This window comes from Myotis nattereri, assembly GCF_964212035.1.
Source record: "Myotis nattereri genome assembly, chromosome: 11".
Taxonomy (NCBI): Eukaryota; Metazoa; Chordata; class Mammalia; order Chiroptera; family Vespertilionidae; genus Myotis; species Myotis nattereri.
In genome coordinates, this window is record NC_138086.1 from 77,077,024 (window position 1) to 77,095,166 (window position 18,143).

The following is an 18,143-nucleotide window of genomic DNA, read 5'->3' on the forward strand; positions in this document are numbered from 1 at the left end:
GGACGGTTTCCAGCCCCCACGTCTCAGTGGTCCTCAGGGATGGGAGAGGCATCCTGCCTGCACATGGCTATGGTTTTATCATCCTGCACTCATCGCTCTGTTCAGGAAGATAGAGTTTTATTATGCAACAACTGCTACTCTAGGGTAAACTTTGACACAAAGCATTGTGTTCTTGACTGAATCAGCTAAAACAAAAGTCAGGGGGCAGACAAGAGACCTGGGACATGTTTCAAGTCTTTTAAAAACAGCTACTTTTGGAGAAGCATTCAGATATGCAATTAGAACAAATGGCCACCTCTAAAGAACACACTTGCCCTTCCAAAAAAAGACAGATGGTGAATGCCGTGACTCATCAGTGCTGGGGAAGGTCCTGGCATTCCTTTCTTTGTTGACCAGGTGAGAATATAGTAGTTACATGAAGATGTTCAACTTTATGGGAGGGTGACACCTCTCACCCCTGAGTTGTTCAAGGGCCGGCTGTAGTCAGTAGTCTCTATGTATTTTAACCATCTAGTAAATTTCAAACATTTAACAAAATACATAGGATCCTAGGAATCCTACCAGCTTTCCAAGTTGAGGTTGACTGTTGGTTTTTGAAGTCTCAGCACCAACAAATATTTGATTATTACCTAAAATGCGCAAAAGTCAAGGACATACAAACGTCAGTGGATGCAGACAGCCCTCAACTGTGCCTTCTCATCAGCATCCTGTGGTTAAAGACGTCTGAAGAATTCAGCCAGTTCTAGCGCTCAGCAGAGTGGTGGCTTTGTCCTTCATGAAACAAACTTTTCCTGAAATATTTCTTGAGCCTGTCACTTTTATGAAGGATGTTGGGCTCTAAGGACTGATTCCTGCCCCAACAATAATCTAGTTTGAAGGCAAAACCAGTGTCGTCTTGCCTGTGTCAAAAATACAGGAGAATAGATGAGAAAAGAAGAGATTTGAGAAGATGGAAGAGGTTACTGGGACACAGATTTAGAAGGCTTCATAGATGAGAAGAGGCTTGAGGTAGACCTGGAATGAAGCAGGATTTCCATAGGGGTCAATGATGGGGGGAGAAAGGGGAAGAGGTATGTTTAACAGGCAGAAGTTGTAAGATGTGCTTAAGGCAATGAAGAAAGAAATGAGGTACTCTGGACCTTCTCTGTAGGTTGGAGTTGGGAGGGAAGAAGATTGGAAAGAAGATTATGGTATCTTGACAAAGTAGGCTAACTGTGGTAATAGAGAACTAATGTGTCCGAGGGTTTTCATGCAGCATTTTGTTTGTTTTCTTGCTCATTGAACAGTGGGTAGATTTCCATAGGGTGACTTAGGAAGCAAGCAGGCTTTTTCCATTTCTTGCAAAGTTCAGCCTGTTATCCATCCAGAAGAGAGAGAATAGAGAGAGCATTGTGATTTTTAAAATTTTATTATTTTGAACTTATTGGGGTGATATTGGCTAATAAAATTATATAGGTGTACAATTCTATAATACATCATCTATGTATTGTATGTTCACCCCACGCCAAGTCTTCTTCCATCATCATTTATCTTCCCTTCACCCTCTCCTATCTTCCCTCAACACCCTTTCTCTCTGATTGTATCAAAGACTTTTGTGGTATATTATTTCCATTCACCTCCTGTTGGTTGGAACTAAGTCATATGGCCACACCTAACTGCAAGGGAGTCTGGGAAATGTAGTGCCTCTGTGTTGGAAGAAAAAAGAAACAAATGTCAGCGAGTGACTTCTTGCCTCAGTGGATTGAACTTGATCCTGAATGCAGTGGTAATTCATCCTCTACCTTAGCATGGGGGCATGCTCAGTGGTGACGCAAGCTCCATCAGAAGAGTGATTTATGGATGTTACATTCACTGCTATATCCCCAGCATATGCAAGGCCTCGCCTCCAATATTTGATCAAATAACGAAATGATGGATGGATGCTGGAAAGGAGTCCTGACCATATGGAACCTTCCAGGATCAATTAGGGGAAGAGAGTTGAGGCAGGGACGCCAACTAGAAGGCGATGGCCATCATCCGATAGAGCCCGAGTGTGTGCAGGTACCGTGGGGATTCGTACATTTTTAGAAACAGGAATGTTTACTTCTGCTACTTTAACATTTTTAGTTTACAGCACAGCCGCGGCTTATAGTTTAACCAGAGTCCCTGTGGAGCTGAAATCATAGACGCAGCTTGTGAGCCAACCGGCCTGGGGCTCCGTGGAGGCATCCCTGGGCAGGCAGCCTGGGGACTGGGACTGTGCCACAAGCTGCAACCCAAACCAAATAAAACTCGACCAAACCAGCAAACCCCCATTGGAGTTCAAGTTACTTTAGGGGACTCTGGGGAGACACACTCCGCAGCTGCATTATGTATGCAAAATGCGCTCTCTGACCTCATTGTAAGGAAAATTACTGGCGTCCACAGAATCTTTCGCCAGCTTTCCAAAGTGTTGGACAAGTTCACTCCTGTGCAATTATGCAACATTTAAAAAATTGTAATTTTAAAACATGCCTGAGAAATAGATGCTGATCCAACAAGAACAGAGAGTGTCCCCGAGAAGAATCCGTTTTCTGTGCTCCCGAGAGAAGCCCGCACACAGCTCGCCCCGTGCGGCCAGGGCTCCCACATTTTAGGGAGTGATTTGCAGATAGATTTCTTGGAAATGAAAAGCTAAGGGCAGCCGGTGTCCTCCCTCTCCATCTGACATTTGTGGCTTATGGCCTCTCCTCGAAGTCCGCATCCCTGAAGCCCGGTGAGGGGCCAGCCTTTCGGATTCTGCGGAGTCCAGGGAGGAGCTGCCCCTGGAACAGCCAGGATTCTTAGGAGCTTTTTAGTGATTCTTGCAGATCTGAAAATAATGGAAAAGCAACAGAAGAGCTCTTTGTGGTATTTTCACATGTTCTTTATTGGTTTGGGGAAGGATCCAACAGTAAAGTGGTTTAAAAATCATAAATATTTAAAAAGACATCATGTGCCCTACCCTTTTCACCCATCCCCACCAAAAAATAAACTATAATAATACAAATGGCAGGAACAGGAAGAGAAGGCAGCAACAACAGGAGACGGCAGTGTGCTGGGAGGGGATGGCTGTGACCCAGGCGGCTACGTGGCTACGCAGAGTCCCTGCAGAAGGTGCTGGGGACTGAGGAAATGCGAGGGGGGTCTTTTCCCGCCAGGCCCGGGCTCTGGGAGGCCAGTTTCTCCTTTCCCAAGGCCTCTTGAGATATAAGTTATCAGCCTGAGACAACGGGTGCCTGCAGCTCTTAATTTGGTTTCTATCTCAAATCGCAGAGAAGCCAACTGTTGAAAATTATTCACAGATTTGTTAGCAAATTCATTTTGCACAGGGTAGTTTTGCCATGAGCCTTGCAGAGGTGTTGGATGTAAGTTGACTGAAAAGCTGGTGTTTTTTGCCAAAACCGGTTTGGCTCAGTGGATAGAGCGTTGGCCTGCGGACTGAAGGGTCCCAGGTTCGATTCCGGTCAAGGGCATGTACCTGGGTTGCGGGCATATCCCCAGTAGGAGATGTGCAGGAGGCAGCTGATCGATGTTTCTCTCTCATCGATGTTTCTGACTCTCTATCTCTCTCCCTTCCTCTCTGTAAAAAATCAATAAAATATATTTAAAAAAAAAAAGCTGGTGTTTTTGTTGGGTTTCATCTTGTTTTTCCCCAGTCCTGGCTTTCTGAAGATTCACTTACAAGTTTGAAAAACAGGTGCCTCTCTGAGGGCGAGAGAAGGGAGTGGGCATACTATGTGTGCGCCTTCTAGGAGGAAGGAATGGGCGTCAGCAGTCACAGAGGCTGGAGGATTGAGAATGGGGGGCAGGGACAGTATCTGAAGGCTCCAGACTTCTTCCTGGCAGCTCTACCAGCCTTCTCAGTGTCATATGCCTTCTACCGAGGTCATTGACAGGTTGGGTTAGCTTGGTAAATTCAGTGCGATTGTTTGTCTGACTACCGACTTGCAGTGCACCCATTCTGAGCAGATTGGCCGCCTCCCCTGATCCCAGCTCCACTGAGCCATCCCAGCAACACCTGTAAGCTGTGGCAGGCTGGGGAGCCTTCCTGGAGGAAGATGCGCAGGGCTATAGAGCGAAGGGGTCTGGAAGAGGGGGTTACTTGGCTTGCTTGGGGTGGGGGAGGGAGGCCAACTCATCCTGGTTTGCCTGACAGTTTCCCAGTTTTAGTCCTGGAAGCCCCAAATCTCAGGCACCGAGACATTGGCTGGTCCTCAGGAGGACAGATAGAGGCCTGGCCAGGGTGAGAGTGATGCCCTCACCGCCTCTCGGAGGGCAGGCTTTTTGCTGGTGCAGTTCCTGTGGTCTACAGGGAAGGGAGGAGGAGGCTTGGGAGAAGTTACGCGGGTCCCAGCAGTCACCCAGGACTTAATATCAGGGAAGGCCCTGGTTTGGTCCAGAAACCTTGGTCATCGGATCTGCATTCACTGACTGTGCTAAATGTGCTTCTCTCTCTTCCTCAGGGTGGCAGGACACAGTGCGTGCGCGAGGTCTGTCCCATTCTCTCCTGTCCTCAGCACCTTAGCCACGTTCCCCCGGGACAGTGCTGCCCCAAATGTTTGGGTGAGTGACAGTTCTAAGGTCAAAGAACATTGTAATATATTCTGACTGGTTTCCACTGAGCGTGTTCATCCTCATGGCTGTGCTGGGTCCTCAAGGTGTCCTGTCTTCATGGCAACCTCTCTAATTAAAGGAGCATCAGGTGGGCACGAGGTGGAGGGTGGGGGAGGGTGTCTCTTTTCCCAGGCCTCCGCGGAGGTTTCTTCTCTCTTGGCCTCCCTGCACCTGTGACCTGGTGCACCAGACAGCCTGGGGCAATGCCCTCTTGTGGGAGAACAGTATTGAACACCCTAACCTCTAACCGGGCATCTGATGAGTCGGAACACATCCTAAAGGCATGTGAAGTAAACAGGAATACAGACTCCCGGTACTTTCAGAGGGAAAAAATAACATGCCAAAACAAGAGGTTTGGAAGGAAAGCATGGGTTATAACCAAAAATGGAGCACTAGCTCGCTGTCATTGCACATTTCCCATGTACTAGGCACCATGAGAAATAGTTTATATGCTTCTTCCATGTAATCTTAAGAATCTCCTGTGCACCTGAAACCTGTGTAATTTTGTTAACCAGGTCACCTCAATAGATTCCATAAAAAAGAATCTCAAGAAGCTGTGCTATGTAGGTGCCAAATACAAGACATCATTCGAACGTGTGCTCTAGGTGCAATGGTTAGTTTTATTGTCCTGAGAGGGAAGGTTTCTGGAAGGGGGCGCAGCCAGGGGGTGACGGGTTGGCACCTGAACACGATTCTCTGTGATGCCTAAGCTTATGTCGTCCACATGCCAGCTTCCTCCATATGATCCTTAGCCTCTTGAGTTAGAGGTCAGACTATTTAAGATTCAAATGAAAGTCTATGTCTTAGTCCTCTTGGTTCACTGTACGGATATTCACTAAAGATTTGTTGAGCTTACAGTGAGCAATCAAACTCTTCGTAAGAGAAACTCTCTAAATTAATGACTCCTGGGGATCCCCTGGGAGCATCTGACCCATGGCTCTGTTTTTGTGCATCGGCTGGACCTGGGCTTGTGAGAGTGCTGAACTGCCTGGGCTGTAATTGCTGATGACGAGGGGGGTGTCCTTGGCTGCCTTGCTGACACTCTGCCGTGGCTTCCCTCCAGGTCAGAGGAAAGTGTTTGACCTCCCGTTTGGAAGCTGCCTCTTCCGCAGTGATGTGTATGACAACGGATCCTCGTTTCTGTACGACGACTGCACGGCGTGCACCTGCCGGGTACGGTGGTTCCGAGGGGCTGCCGTCCGACAACCGAGCATCTTGGGCTTTAGTGTTAACATTGTGGCCAAACACGGCGTGCCATTTCTCAGAGGGAGGCATTATCGGTGCCAGTTTAGGGTGAAATCACACTTACGGTCACAAGGACCCAAATTACAATTCACTGTCACCTTCCCGAGAACAGCAAGTTAGTGTTTGGCGGTGAGCACTAAACTCTGAGGGGCTGTCTGCGGCACTTGCTAAACTCAGACAGATGCACGCGGCAGCGCTCTCCGGAGCTGCTCATCCACAGTGGGACCTCTGGCACAGTGGCCTTACATCCGAGAGAAAAGAGCCGCATGGATTTTCAGTGCAGCCATCACAAGGTCAACCTGGGAGTTTGGGAAGAGAGTATTTATGTTTTGTTCACCGTGTCCTTCCTCATTTGAGGCATCACTCACTTTTCTCAAAAGGCAGCCAGAAGCGTAATGACTGGTAGAGAAGGAATTCTACCACTCCCCAGTTTTAAAGGGATACACACCCCACACATTTCTAGACTGGGCTTATGTGGCGATTTATTTTTGGAACCAAGAAGAGAATCATTTATATGGAGGACTTTAGGGTCATTCATTAGTGAGTTAACCCACACATCTGTGTAGCCTGCGTGTGGTGCTGTTGGCGGTGGTTTTGTTTTGAATAGCTAAAGGGCAAGAGAGGGCCAGAGGGGAGGTTTGCTCAATACCAGCTCTGAGTCAGTAGCCATGATGAGGGTTCAGAAGGTCCTGATTCCTCGTGGCGGGCTTTGGGACGTAGCAGTAGCAGCACGGCTGCAGGGAGGTGGCTGAGTAAGGGCTGCCCTGTGTGCTCCCTGGCACTGAGCACCGAGCCGTTCCTAAGCCTGAGGTACTTTCCCGAGGCCCCCTCCTCTCTTCGTGGCTTGTATTAGCCTGTGGTAAACAGAAGGCCACTCCTGCTGTTGGCCTGACCTCCATCCTCAGGACTTCTCTTCCTCTCCAGGAATTTCACAGGTTATAGCTTCCTCTTGGGCAGCGGTTCTCAACCTGTGGGTCGCGACTCCTTTGGCAGTCGAATGACCCTTTCACAGGGGTCACCTAAGACCATCCTGCATATCAGATATTTACATGACGATTCATAACAGTAGCAACATGACAGTGATGAAGTAGCAACAAAAATAATTTTATGGTTGGGGGTCACCACGACATGAGGAACTGTATTTAAAGGGCCAGAAGGTTGAGAACCACTGCTCTTGGGGATACTGAGCTTTTGATAAAACCCATGTCATTCCCAATTCTCTTGATTGCAGGAAAGCCAGACATCCCCTGAATGGGAATTAGTTCTGCTCACGGTGCTTTGGGTCTCATGGATTCCATGAGAGATGACTAAGAAATATGTCCCAGGGCTCAAAAGAAGTGTCACCAACACTGTTCCTTCAAGAGGTTGTTTTATCACGGTTCACAGTCATCTTTGGGAAAGTGAATGTCTGAATAAGCAGGCTGCAGTCATTTAGGATAGTCAGTATGATTTTCTCTTCGCTTAGAGCAGGGGTGGGGAACATCCGACCCATGGGCTGTGTAAGGCCCGCGAAATCATGTGGTCTGGCCCTGCCAAGGCATTAGGGGTGAGTTAATTGAATGTTTGACCAAATATAGCTGACTAATTTTTAAGTTGATGATTTTGTATGGCCCGAGAATGATGTTATCAATATCTAAATGGCCCTTGGCAGGACAAAGTTTCCTCACCCCTGATATAAAGGATATCAGATGGCATTATTTGAAGGATCACTTCAGTGTCATATTAATCTTGTATAATGAATCCATGAAACTATTGTAGATGGTACCAGAAGTACCTCTTGAAGTTATATAATTAGCACAGAATCTACGGACGTTACGTAGGTTTATACAACCTGCTTGTATATAATGCTCAGAAATGCGTCCTGGCTCAAAGCTTACCAATGGGGTCTGTGTCCTGGAGGGGGGTTTCATCTCATTTCTCTGCCATTGTTCATTCTCACTGAACTCAACACTCTGAGGGGATTGCTGATCTACCAGGGACACTTCTCTTCTCCATTCCTGTCTTCCTCTAAATTTCATGGATGTTTGGCTCTTCCAGTCCTTCCAGTCATCAACCTGCTCCAGGTGGAGTTGTGTCTTGCTGGCTGGGGAACTAGGGAGGTTTCCTTTTATTAAGCTGCTCTGAACCTCTCTTCCATGTGTGGCTGAATGCATCAGTAGACTCAGTTCACTAAGCCATTTAATTCATGGAATACCACTTCTTAAGAAACCAGGCCACGCCCCTTAAAGTTCCCGATATCAGCTTGTCACCCTCAGAGGTTAGGTGGCCTGGTGAAGGTTGCGCAGTTTATGGAAGAGCTCTGGAACCCAGGTCAAGTTTTGGAATTGCTCCCTCCGTTCCTGTTCGAACACAGAAGACACTAAGAGATTTCATTTTGAGGTGGAACATTAACTGTTCATTTTGCTCTTTGATCAGAGCTATCCCGCCTTTATGCTGAATTCCTAGAAGGTGGCACAAAGCCAGGCAGGATCCCCAGAGGGCACTGTGAGTGAAGAAGGAAAGAGGAACAGGACAGGAACTGATTGGCCCATCGTGAACTGGGCCTGCTTGCCACACGGTGACTGAAGCATTAAATTATAAACCCTCGGAAGGTAGGGACACTTTTCATAGTCCAGATATTTAATCAACAAACAGTATTTTGAAGTGGATGAAAGATCGATTGCAGTCAATTAAAATTCGGAATCTTCAGACTGTGTTTGAAAGCAGTGAGTCGTGGGTAGTTAACGCCAGGCCAGGGAGGATGTTTGGTGCAGGTGGGAATCGTTTTAATCTCCAGCTTGCCTCTGGGCCCCCAGGACTCCACTGTGGTGTGTAAGAAGAAGTGCTCCCGGGCCGGTGGCTGTGACAAGGGCGAGGAGGCCTGCTGTGAGGAGTGCCTCCTGCACGTGCCCCCGGAAGACACCAAAGTGTGCAAGTTTGGCAACAAGGTTTTTCGGGTACGTCATGAGCCAGGCTCACGGAAATGACTGTATACACTGAATTGTAAAAAGCTCCAGACAACATGCACATTGGGGTCTTCCATATTGTGCGTGGGTATGTGTATGTATATATATACATGTATGTGTGTTTATAACTGCACTTATTTATAGTATAATATTTATATGTGTCTATATTTAGAATCCAGTACACACAGAGACAGAGAAGCAAGTGTTTGAAAAAGTTTTTCTTGGTCAAATTTTTTTTGAAAAATGCTTTTTTTTTATATATATATATTTTTGCTTTATAAGATATTTTAAACTTATAAAAGCATCATTGCCTTTTCCCAATGTGGTCAGCCTGGTGGTGCTGTTACGGGGCCTTGAATGCCGGGATCATCTTGGCCAGAGCGGCTCAGCGCCCCTCGCCCGGGTCCTGATGCTCTGCAGCTTGACACGTTCAGGACGTTTTTATGATGCTGCTTTTCAAAGAGAGATTTTCTCCTTCGGGAGATGGTCAGGTGAGGATGCTCACCGTGCACATGGCCAGCACCGCAGTGAGCAGAGGTGAGAGAGCGCTGCCCCGGCCGAGCCAACGGGCTGTTTGCTGGCCACGTGCTCCCCATCGCAGGTATTTTACACTGTCTCCTGACGGCCGAGTAGCAAGCTGTGCAGTGGCCAGTTACTTAATTTATTTATTTTTAATCCTCCCCAAGGGTGTGCTTACTGATGTGTGTGTGAGTGTGTGTGTGTGTGTGTGTGTGTGTGTGTGAGAGAGAGAGAGAGAGAGAGAGAGAGAGAGAGAGAGAGAGAGACAGAAAACATTGATGTGAGAGAGAAACATTGATCGATTGTCTCCCATCCCTCCCATACCTACTAGGAATTGAACCTCCAACCTGGGCATGTGCCCTGACTGGGAATGGAGCCCACGGCCTTCTGGTGTACAAGAGGATGCTCCAACCCACTGAGCCACACCCACAGGGCTGTGCAGTGACCATTTAAATATCAGGATGAAGATGGCTGACTTTGTCCAAAGTCCTTCCCATCTTGTCCTTGTTCCCCAGGGGTGGAGGAGTCCCTCTGTCCCCGAAGGTCTTTTCGTGATCCCCTGAGAACTGAGACCCCCAGAACCAAGCAGATGGGGAGCTCCTCTGGCAGGCTGCACCGAGCCAGGCCTCCTGTTACACTGCGGGATCGCAGGGGAGCCCTGGTTCTTAGGGAATCGAGAAGATACGGCCTGTCGTGCCCGAGGGAAGGGGTCTTATGCGTGTGGTACTGGCACCAGGCGCCCAGAGCTCTCGGGTCCTCTCTGCACGCAGTCACCCCGACGCCCCCTCGTGATGGTGCTGTGTGCCAAGTGCTTTCCAGGCCCCTCCTGACGAGGTTCCTTTATGTGAACTGAGGCAGGAATCCCTGACGGGTCATCCTGGAAACGGAGGCCCAGGAACACGCTCACAGTCTGGAATAGTCAGAGGCCCTTAGACAGATTCAGTCGGGTCTTCCTCTCGCGAGAAGTAAAGGCACTGGAGAGTAGGCAGTTCTTGAAACAGCTCCAAAGAGCGAGAAGGGAGAGGAAGAGGTGCAGTCAACCTCGCAGACCTGAGCTGGTGTCTCTGTTTTTAACAACATTTGCTGCTGAGACCCTCAGGAAGGAGTCCTGGTTTGTTTTCAGGCCCAGCTTGATTGCCTGCAATCTCGTTTCCCAAAAGCAAGGGTGCCCATCCCTGCCTGTTCTCCGGAGGCATGGGGGTTCCTGTGGCTGGGCCCTTGGCAATGGAGGGTCATAAGTCCAGTGAGCCCAAGCAATTCCTCAAGCAGCGAGAAAATGTGTCCCCGAGTGCTTCCCAGCTTGTAGGGAGCAGAGCGCCTGACAGGCAGGGACACACATGAGTGGCTCCCAGCGTTTGGACAGACCCCTCGCTTTCAGATGGCTTCCCGGCCAGGTGTCTGCCTGGGAAGTGTGAGTCGTTTGAATTAGCCTCTGTCCTTGGCATGTTTGTGCCCAATGTGGTCCAGAACCATGTCCCATCTGGGAATAAACTAACCACCTGCGGACATGTCAATCAATGGCTGGTGCCTGGCTCAGCTTTGAACATATCCGTCTCATCAAATGGGAAAAATGAGACCTTCGTTACGATATCATGTATGAAATTCCTGTTTGCCTCCTAGTGCAGGAGGAGCAAGATGCAGATAGCACTTAGCTGCCCAAGAATTCTTTTTATATCCTGGAGAGGAACACACACACACACACACAGGCACACATGCATGCACACAGAGACACACACATGCATGCACACACACGCCCACGCCCACACAGGGACACACACAGGCGCACATGCGTGCGCACACCCCTTAAATCTGATCTTACATTAAACCAGGTAGGTGCAGTAGATACCTCAGAGTTGTGTAATCTAATGATGGCATCCATCACTCATTAAGAAAGGCTTCCCGTGACAGAGTCCAGCCTGCTGGTGTAGCTCCCCACAGCACCCCCTGATGGCAGAACCCTGTGCTCTCTCCTCCAGGACGGAGAGATGTGGTCCTCCGTGAACTGCACCATCTGTGCGTGTGTGAAAGGCAAGGCCGAGTGTCGCAAGAAGCAGTGCGCCCCCATCAGCAGCTGCCCGCAGGTACGTGTGGGGTGCAGGCTCAGGTGCCTTTACCAGGATTGGGGAGCGTCCAGTGTGTGGCAAGTCCCCTGGGCACCGAACCCTGTTCCCCTGAAATGTCCAAGTGCGCATAGAGCCCCCTGCCCCTTGTAAAGCGCCCTCCGAGGGCCCCTCTGCAGCTCCCCCGGAGTCTAGCCTTGCATGGAGACAGCTCCCACCTTGCTCTCGTCTCCGCGCTCCTCTCTTAGTGACTCTGCCCAGGTCTGTGTTTTCATGTCTCCAGCACCTGTTGGTCTGCTCCCTGGTCTCTTTGGCTGAGTTTTCTGTTGAGTATCAGCAGCACCCTTTGCATTCTCCTCCTTTCTCTCTCTCTCCTCAGATCAGAGTCCCTTCCCGTAGTCATTCAAGTCACATGTGGTTGTTTCTCAATAAATTTCCCAAGGGTTTTCTCCTACCTAGCAGCAGCCCCCCCCCCCGCGCCCCCCCCCCTTCCCCTGCTCTGCTCCCCTCTGAGGTTTTCCCTCTCGAACCCTGGCTTCCATTGTAGCCCCGAATGGAAATTGCGTCCTGGTGGAAATATCTCTTTTCAGAAGCCCGAGGTTCCCACTCGCTGAATAAAGTGCCCATTATCTTCTAAAACTTGCGTTCAGTGAATTCGCCTCAGCAACTTGAAACCCATGCATTTTGGGAAAATGTCAAACCTATTCAATACCTTGCAGTGAATGAAAAAAATCCATGCACGGATCCAGGGCATGTCCTCCCTCCTCTGGTATCGACAGCCTTTCATTTCGTCCACATCTGTGGTTATTGTAAACAGCACGGCGCTGCTTTTGCTTGACTACCAAACGCAGCATGAGAAACAACAGCTGCTGCTATTGCACAACCGAATAAAGGGGGAGAAAAAAGCGAGAGAAAAAAACCCACCTAAAAAACCCTAATTAGTCTTGCTTTAAAAAGCCTCGGACATAAAACTGAAAACCTCCCATAAAAAAGAAGAAGGGAGATCCAGTCCACGGACTTGAACATGGTCTGCTTATAAATATTCATTGGAGAATAAGATCACTTCTCTGCCAGTCCTGGGGGAACCCTGGCTGCTAATGACCGCTTGCAGCACATGTTAGTAATAACGGGCTTCCTATTCCAGAGACAAAATCAGGGCGCCGTGCCAACCTAGTGGCTCCAGTAACAAGCTCCATGGGTCGTGGTGAGAGTCCGGCTTCATGGGGTCCTGCCGCCGTGGCGGGGTCGCTGGTTTTCATCGTCCTCCTGCTGTGGGGAGGTCAATGCTTTTTATGTCACCAGCAGCATCTCGTTAGCCTTTCTTCTTGGCGGGCCACGTTTGGGCCAGGGGCATCCATGCCTCCAAACACAGGCCTTTCCCTGGCTCCCTCCTCCTCGGCTTGTCAAAGCTTGTAGTGCCCAGCTCCTGCCTCGGGGGCCGCCTTCGTGTTTCTAGGCATCTTTCCAACCATTCCTCCAGCGCACATTCTCCCTCCTCCATGGCCAGCACAGGACTTTGGGAGAAAACTTAGTTCTACCATGGAAATCCTGCTGAACACTTCCTTCCCCTCCCCTGTGTTGCCTGGAGAGATAAAAACACTCCAAGGAATGGTCCCGCGTCCCCTACTCTGTCCTGGCCGGGCACTGCGCATCTCTTTCCCCAGAAGTGTGGGTGCCTTGTTGAAGGAGGATCTTAAGGTTGGATTCCTTGTCCACCCTCCCTGGCAACTCCCCAGAGGCAAAGGACTACCTTTCGTGAGAAGGGCTATGAGGGTTCCAGTGGGGACAGGGCTGTGGTGACACCATCATCTCACCATCGCTCACATGGACTGAGACTTTCTCTGCAGTCGCAGGGCTGATCCCATTTAATGCTGAGACCACCCCTCCGAATGGTTGTCATTACTGCACCCTTCTTACTGCTGAGGCGGTAGCATGCCTGGAGTGCCACAGCCAGGAGCCCCAACCTCATAGCTTGTGCTTGAGTTATCCCCCCTAGTTTAGTAATATGACCAGCCCCACTTCCGTTGTCTAAAGAAGTTGATGGCAGTTCTGCCAACACGCAGATGTAGGGGATCACATCGCCATGTGTTGTTGGGGGCTTTGGATGTAGACAGCTCTGCTCTATTCGGATAGAGCCCCTCACTCCTCCCCCTGGAGTCGGCATGCCATTGGCCAGAGCCAAGCACATTTGGTTTTGTCCTCAACTGCTTTCAGTCCGAGAAACCCAAGGAGACCTGGCTGCCCAATAGAAACAGAAGAGAGAGTTCTAGGCAATGAACACATGACGTGATGCCCCACTCCATGGAATGGCTGAATGAGACTGAGTTTTAAGTCTTGTTCAAAGTTCATCATGGCCCTTATGCAATTTAGGTCTAGCTCAGTGAGTTTCAATTGGTGTGCTGTGACACACTGGTGTGCCGAGACATACTGGTGTGCCACAAGAATTTCTTAAACGTGCCATACCTATTAGATTGCCAAATAAAAAAATGACAACAACCAAAACAACAATAGCCATCTGGTGTGAATAAGTCAAAATTATACCTATTTTTTTTTTGTCAGATTGGCAAAACATGCTATATATTTTCTGGTGTGCCGTAGAATTTTAATAATTTATGGATGCCATGAGATAAAAAAGGTTGGGAATCACTGAGCTAGCTGATGGGAAAATGAATTTGACATGGTCCTGGTTCTTCGATTGCTAACTAGCATATTTTGAATCAGTATGATTTTCTCTAGGTCCTAAATCTGTTCTTGATGCCACTGACCAGTCGTGAATGAGTGGGTGGACCTTATATTAACTGTGTGGCCTTGACATAGGCCTTAGGACACCTCGCTGTGATCTCTGTTGCTTAGTTTCCTATAGAAAGGCCTAGGGACACCTACATTTAGAGGGTCATTGTGAAGTTTAAATGAGGTAAAGTATGAAGACTGCACAGCACTCGTGTATAGCAGGTGCCCAATGAATATTACCTCCTCTTAGAGATGAAGGATGGAAGAGGATAAAAAGCTGGGGTGCCAAGCAGCTGGCCTTTAGGGTTACACAGAATTAGGTTTGATTTTGGGTTCTACCACTGTTGCATTGCATAGCATCAATCTCTTCACCTATAAAAAGGGGGATACTTAACTCCTAAGGTTATTGTTCATCTTCATAAGGATAATTATAATAATATATACTTTATTAATTAAATCTTAAATGCTTTAAGTATTAGGTTATTAAATCCTTATAACTAACCTGAGGTTGGATAGCTTATGGAAAATATCACAAAGGGTGTTTGTTAGCAACGTGCTCTGTAGACGTTCATCTTTCCCACCTTTCTTTTTCCCTTTGAGTCCCCTTGAGTCGGGGATAAGGCAATGCCATTTGCTGATAGGGGCCCTGAGAATAGGTTTCCTCCTTGAAACGCCATGCACTAGAAAAAGGGGAAGGAATGAATTTTAGGAAATTACACGGTGTTTCCAGAAAGGTAATGGAAAATTACTCAGCATTTCCCAACTCTCAGCCTCATTGGCTTCGACTGCAAAGCAGTTTCTGAAAGAAGAAATGTGACTGAGCTTGATCTGTAACACAGATACTGTCCGGATCCGTAGACCCCCACTTGGCTTATTGTTTGGGCCCCTCCCGGAAGCCAAACAGAACAGGGGCTTCACATGGGTTGGTGGGTTGACAGCCGATGCCTATTTTTATGTGTGTGCTCTCGTTTACAGAGGGCTAAATTCGGGTATCGGTGAAAAGGTTGGATCCAGACAGTCTCATCTCCTCTCTGTGTGAGAGGCATCCCACCAATGAGTCCTTTAGATAGTCTGTTTCCCGGCGGATAAAAACAGCAAAGCTTTCTGAAAGGCTTTGCCTGGCCTGAGACCCTGATACTTGAAACTTCATTTTCACCGTCATCATCGCCATCCGGGCACTGAGTTCAGATATAACTTGGACTGATTTCATTGGTTTGTCTGGTGTTAGAGTTAAAAAAAAAAAAAAAAGTCCTCAGCAGACTCTGTTTCTTAGCATTAAACTCTTGTTTGTTTTTCTTTTGATTAGGGTAAAATTCTCAACCGAAAAGGATGCTGCCCTATTTGCACTGAAAGTAAGTTTATTCCGTTGGAAACGTGCTGTTACTGTTTATTTTGGTTTTATATGCGGCAAGAAAAGCGGTGGTGTGAGTTTTCTGCACATATTGTTCCTATTGGTATAGGCTGGGGTCCTCCCTCTTCCCTGCAAACACTTTGTCAAGTATAATCCCCTCCCAGAAGCACAACTGGAATGTGTTGCTATGGGAAATTTGGGAGATGAATGGTCTGATGAGGTCTTAAGAAGGACCGGATAACTCTGAGCAGTTTAACTGCTCACCGCATTTGCAGTCCTAGTGGCTAAGGTGGCATCCAGTAAAACCAAACAGTGTGCATCATCGAGGAGGGAAGTTCCTTCCATCACTATAAAGCCAAGCAGCTGTGCGTACTTCCACCTCCCTCACCCCCATGCTCAGCTCTTCACCGTTTCACCTGGGCACATCCAAGGATAAAACAAGAGGTCTCTGGTCTGGTGATGGTTTGGCCATCCTAGTATTTTTTTAAAAAATAATTTCAGAGAGGAAGGGAGAGGGAAAGAGAGAGATAAAAACATCAATGATGAGAGAGAATCGCTGATTGGCTGCCTCCTGCACACCCCCTATTGGGGATCAAGCCCGAAACCTGGGCCTGTGCCTTAACTAGGAATCCAACCTGTGAGCTCCTGGTTCATAGGTCGACGCTCAACCACTGAGCCATGCCAGCCAGGCCTTCCTGGTATTTTTAACTGAATTCTAACATGGCCCATTCTCAGCACCATCTGAGGCTGTATTACTAACCGCACAGATCAAACTTAGCAACGGTCTGATGTCCTCCCCACGTGCAGACAGCTGCCTGGATCTATTAGCAAATTTAGTGTCTTCCTCAAATTCATACGGAGTTGAGACAGCTCTCTGAAGGGTTTCATTGAAAGAGGAGAATTAGTCATGTCACCATCAAATTAGTTTCCAAGTATGAAAAGCAGAATTAACAAAGCCATGACATCTATTAGAAAGTATTTTATGAGCCGGTCGGGCTGAGAGAAATGGGCTCTGTGGATGGCTGAAAGCAGTTTTCATGTGGGAACAGGTTTGTTTATTCCACTTGTCTAAAATATTTTGGACAATAGATACAGAGATTTTTCAATATCATAGTATATTATATGTAATATATACATATATATACACATGTCATGGAGTTTTGAGATGGAGAGCTATTAAATACTTATGCATTATACGTTGGATAAAAGTACTGATTGAATCAATGAACATTAAATTATAGATTTAACAAAATAACATTTTTTTAAAAGTACATAAAATAACTCAAAGGAGGCCAACAAAATATGACTTATTAGATCCCCAAAATTAATGCAGAAAGAATTAGCTAAGATTAGCACACCAGTTAATTTCTTAACACATGTGGAAGCTATTATACTTCACCCTCCTCCCAGGAGCCCTCTGAGGAAACTTTGTTTACAGGTGGTTTGGGGGCTGCCTCCAGCTCAGGTCCTTTCTGGGTGAGCAGAGTGGAGTCTAAGTGGATGGTTTTCTCCGTATCCATGTCAATGAGTTGTTTGCATTTCCCTAGAGAGTATCTCCTAGTTGAAGGCGAGGCGGACTTCAAAGGAGCCCCTCGGATTTTTCTAGCGAACCTTTCAGTTTGCGTGAGCGCAGATAGGTTGCATATGCCCATCGCACCACTTAGCAAAAACACATGGCCGGTCTGTAACAGCCAGGGTCTGGAATAACCCGACTTTATCCTACAAGAGTCAGGGTGGTGATTACTGGGAGAGCTAGAGAAAAGCTGCATTTCATTACTGCTTTATCCGTGATGCGTTAGCCTTTCCATATTTAGCTGGGTTAGCCTTTCTATATTTAGGATCTGTGTGACTTATCAGAATAAAAGAAAGGAGAGAACTAGAAGGATGGGCATGACAAAATCAAACCAAGGTTCCAAGCAGTCGTGTTAAATATTGCGTGAAGCCTGTGAAGGAGCCCATGACCTCTGTCCCTGAGAGAGGCAGTTGGCATGAGGGAAAGCCACCCAGCTGGAGGGCACCCGGGAGACATGAACTCCATGCACCTGCATCCAGCAGGGCAGTGCCGGGGTGGGGGGGGGGGAGCGGGGGGCATGTGGTTCTCGGTCCAGCTCTCTATGACATCATCAGATGCCTATTTCTCAGCTTCCTTCGGCGCTTCCATCTGTTTACTCTCTTGCTGTCCAGCAGTTCTCCCACCAGGGCTGCAAAACACATCCTATTGGGCGAAGTTTACTTGCTCAGATGGCGTTAAGAGGCGGGTGACTCCCACCTTTTGTAAGCACGAGCGCATCCAGGTGGACTTGTTCTGGTGTCCTCCAGCTGTGGCCAGAGGCCTCCTGTTTTGAAATTCGCTTGTCATTATAAGCAGGGTCCAGAAGAAACCTTCAGGCTTTTTTCCTCCTCCATCTGTTTGGAAAGCTCCTCTGATATGTGGGTTTCTAGAGCAAACGCCCTAGAGGCTGAAGTGAAAGCTAAGGCTAGTGTTTTCTGAAACCAGAAAATGGTTTTATTCCAACAAAATCACATGTATACGTACCCCATTAGCTACTACAGGATTTTCAACCTCGCTGTTCCTGATAGGTCGGCCAGATACTTCTCAGTTGTGGGCCTGGCCTGTGCCTTGTAGGATGTTCAGCAGCAACTCTGGTCTCTACCAACAAGATGTGGGAGCAGTCCTGT

General features: G+C 48.0%; 1 protein-coding gene across 2 annotated transcripts in view; it reads left to right on the forward strand.

Moving 5' to 3' along the window:
* Positions 1 to 18,143, forward strand: part of BMPER (BMP binding endothelial regulator) — a 205,420-nt gene that overhangs the window by 106,977 nt on the left and 80,300 nt on the right. For both annotated transcript variants that reach the window (XM_081102095.1, XM_081102096.1), the window contains exons 7-11: positions 4,464 to 4,563; positions 5,678 to 5,787; positions 8,655 to 8,795; positions 11,300 to 11,404; positions 15,420 to 15,465. In XM_081102095.1, the coding sequence (XP_080958221.1) occupies positions 4,464 to 4,563; positions 5,678 to 5,787; positions 8,655 to 8,795; positions 11,300 to 11,404; positions 15,420 to 15,465 (502 nt within the window). The remainder of the gene's footprint in view (positions 1 to 4,463; positions 4,564 to 5,677; positions 5,788 to 8,654; positions 8,796 to 11,299; positions 11,405 to 15,419; positions 15,466 to 18,143) is intronic.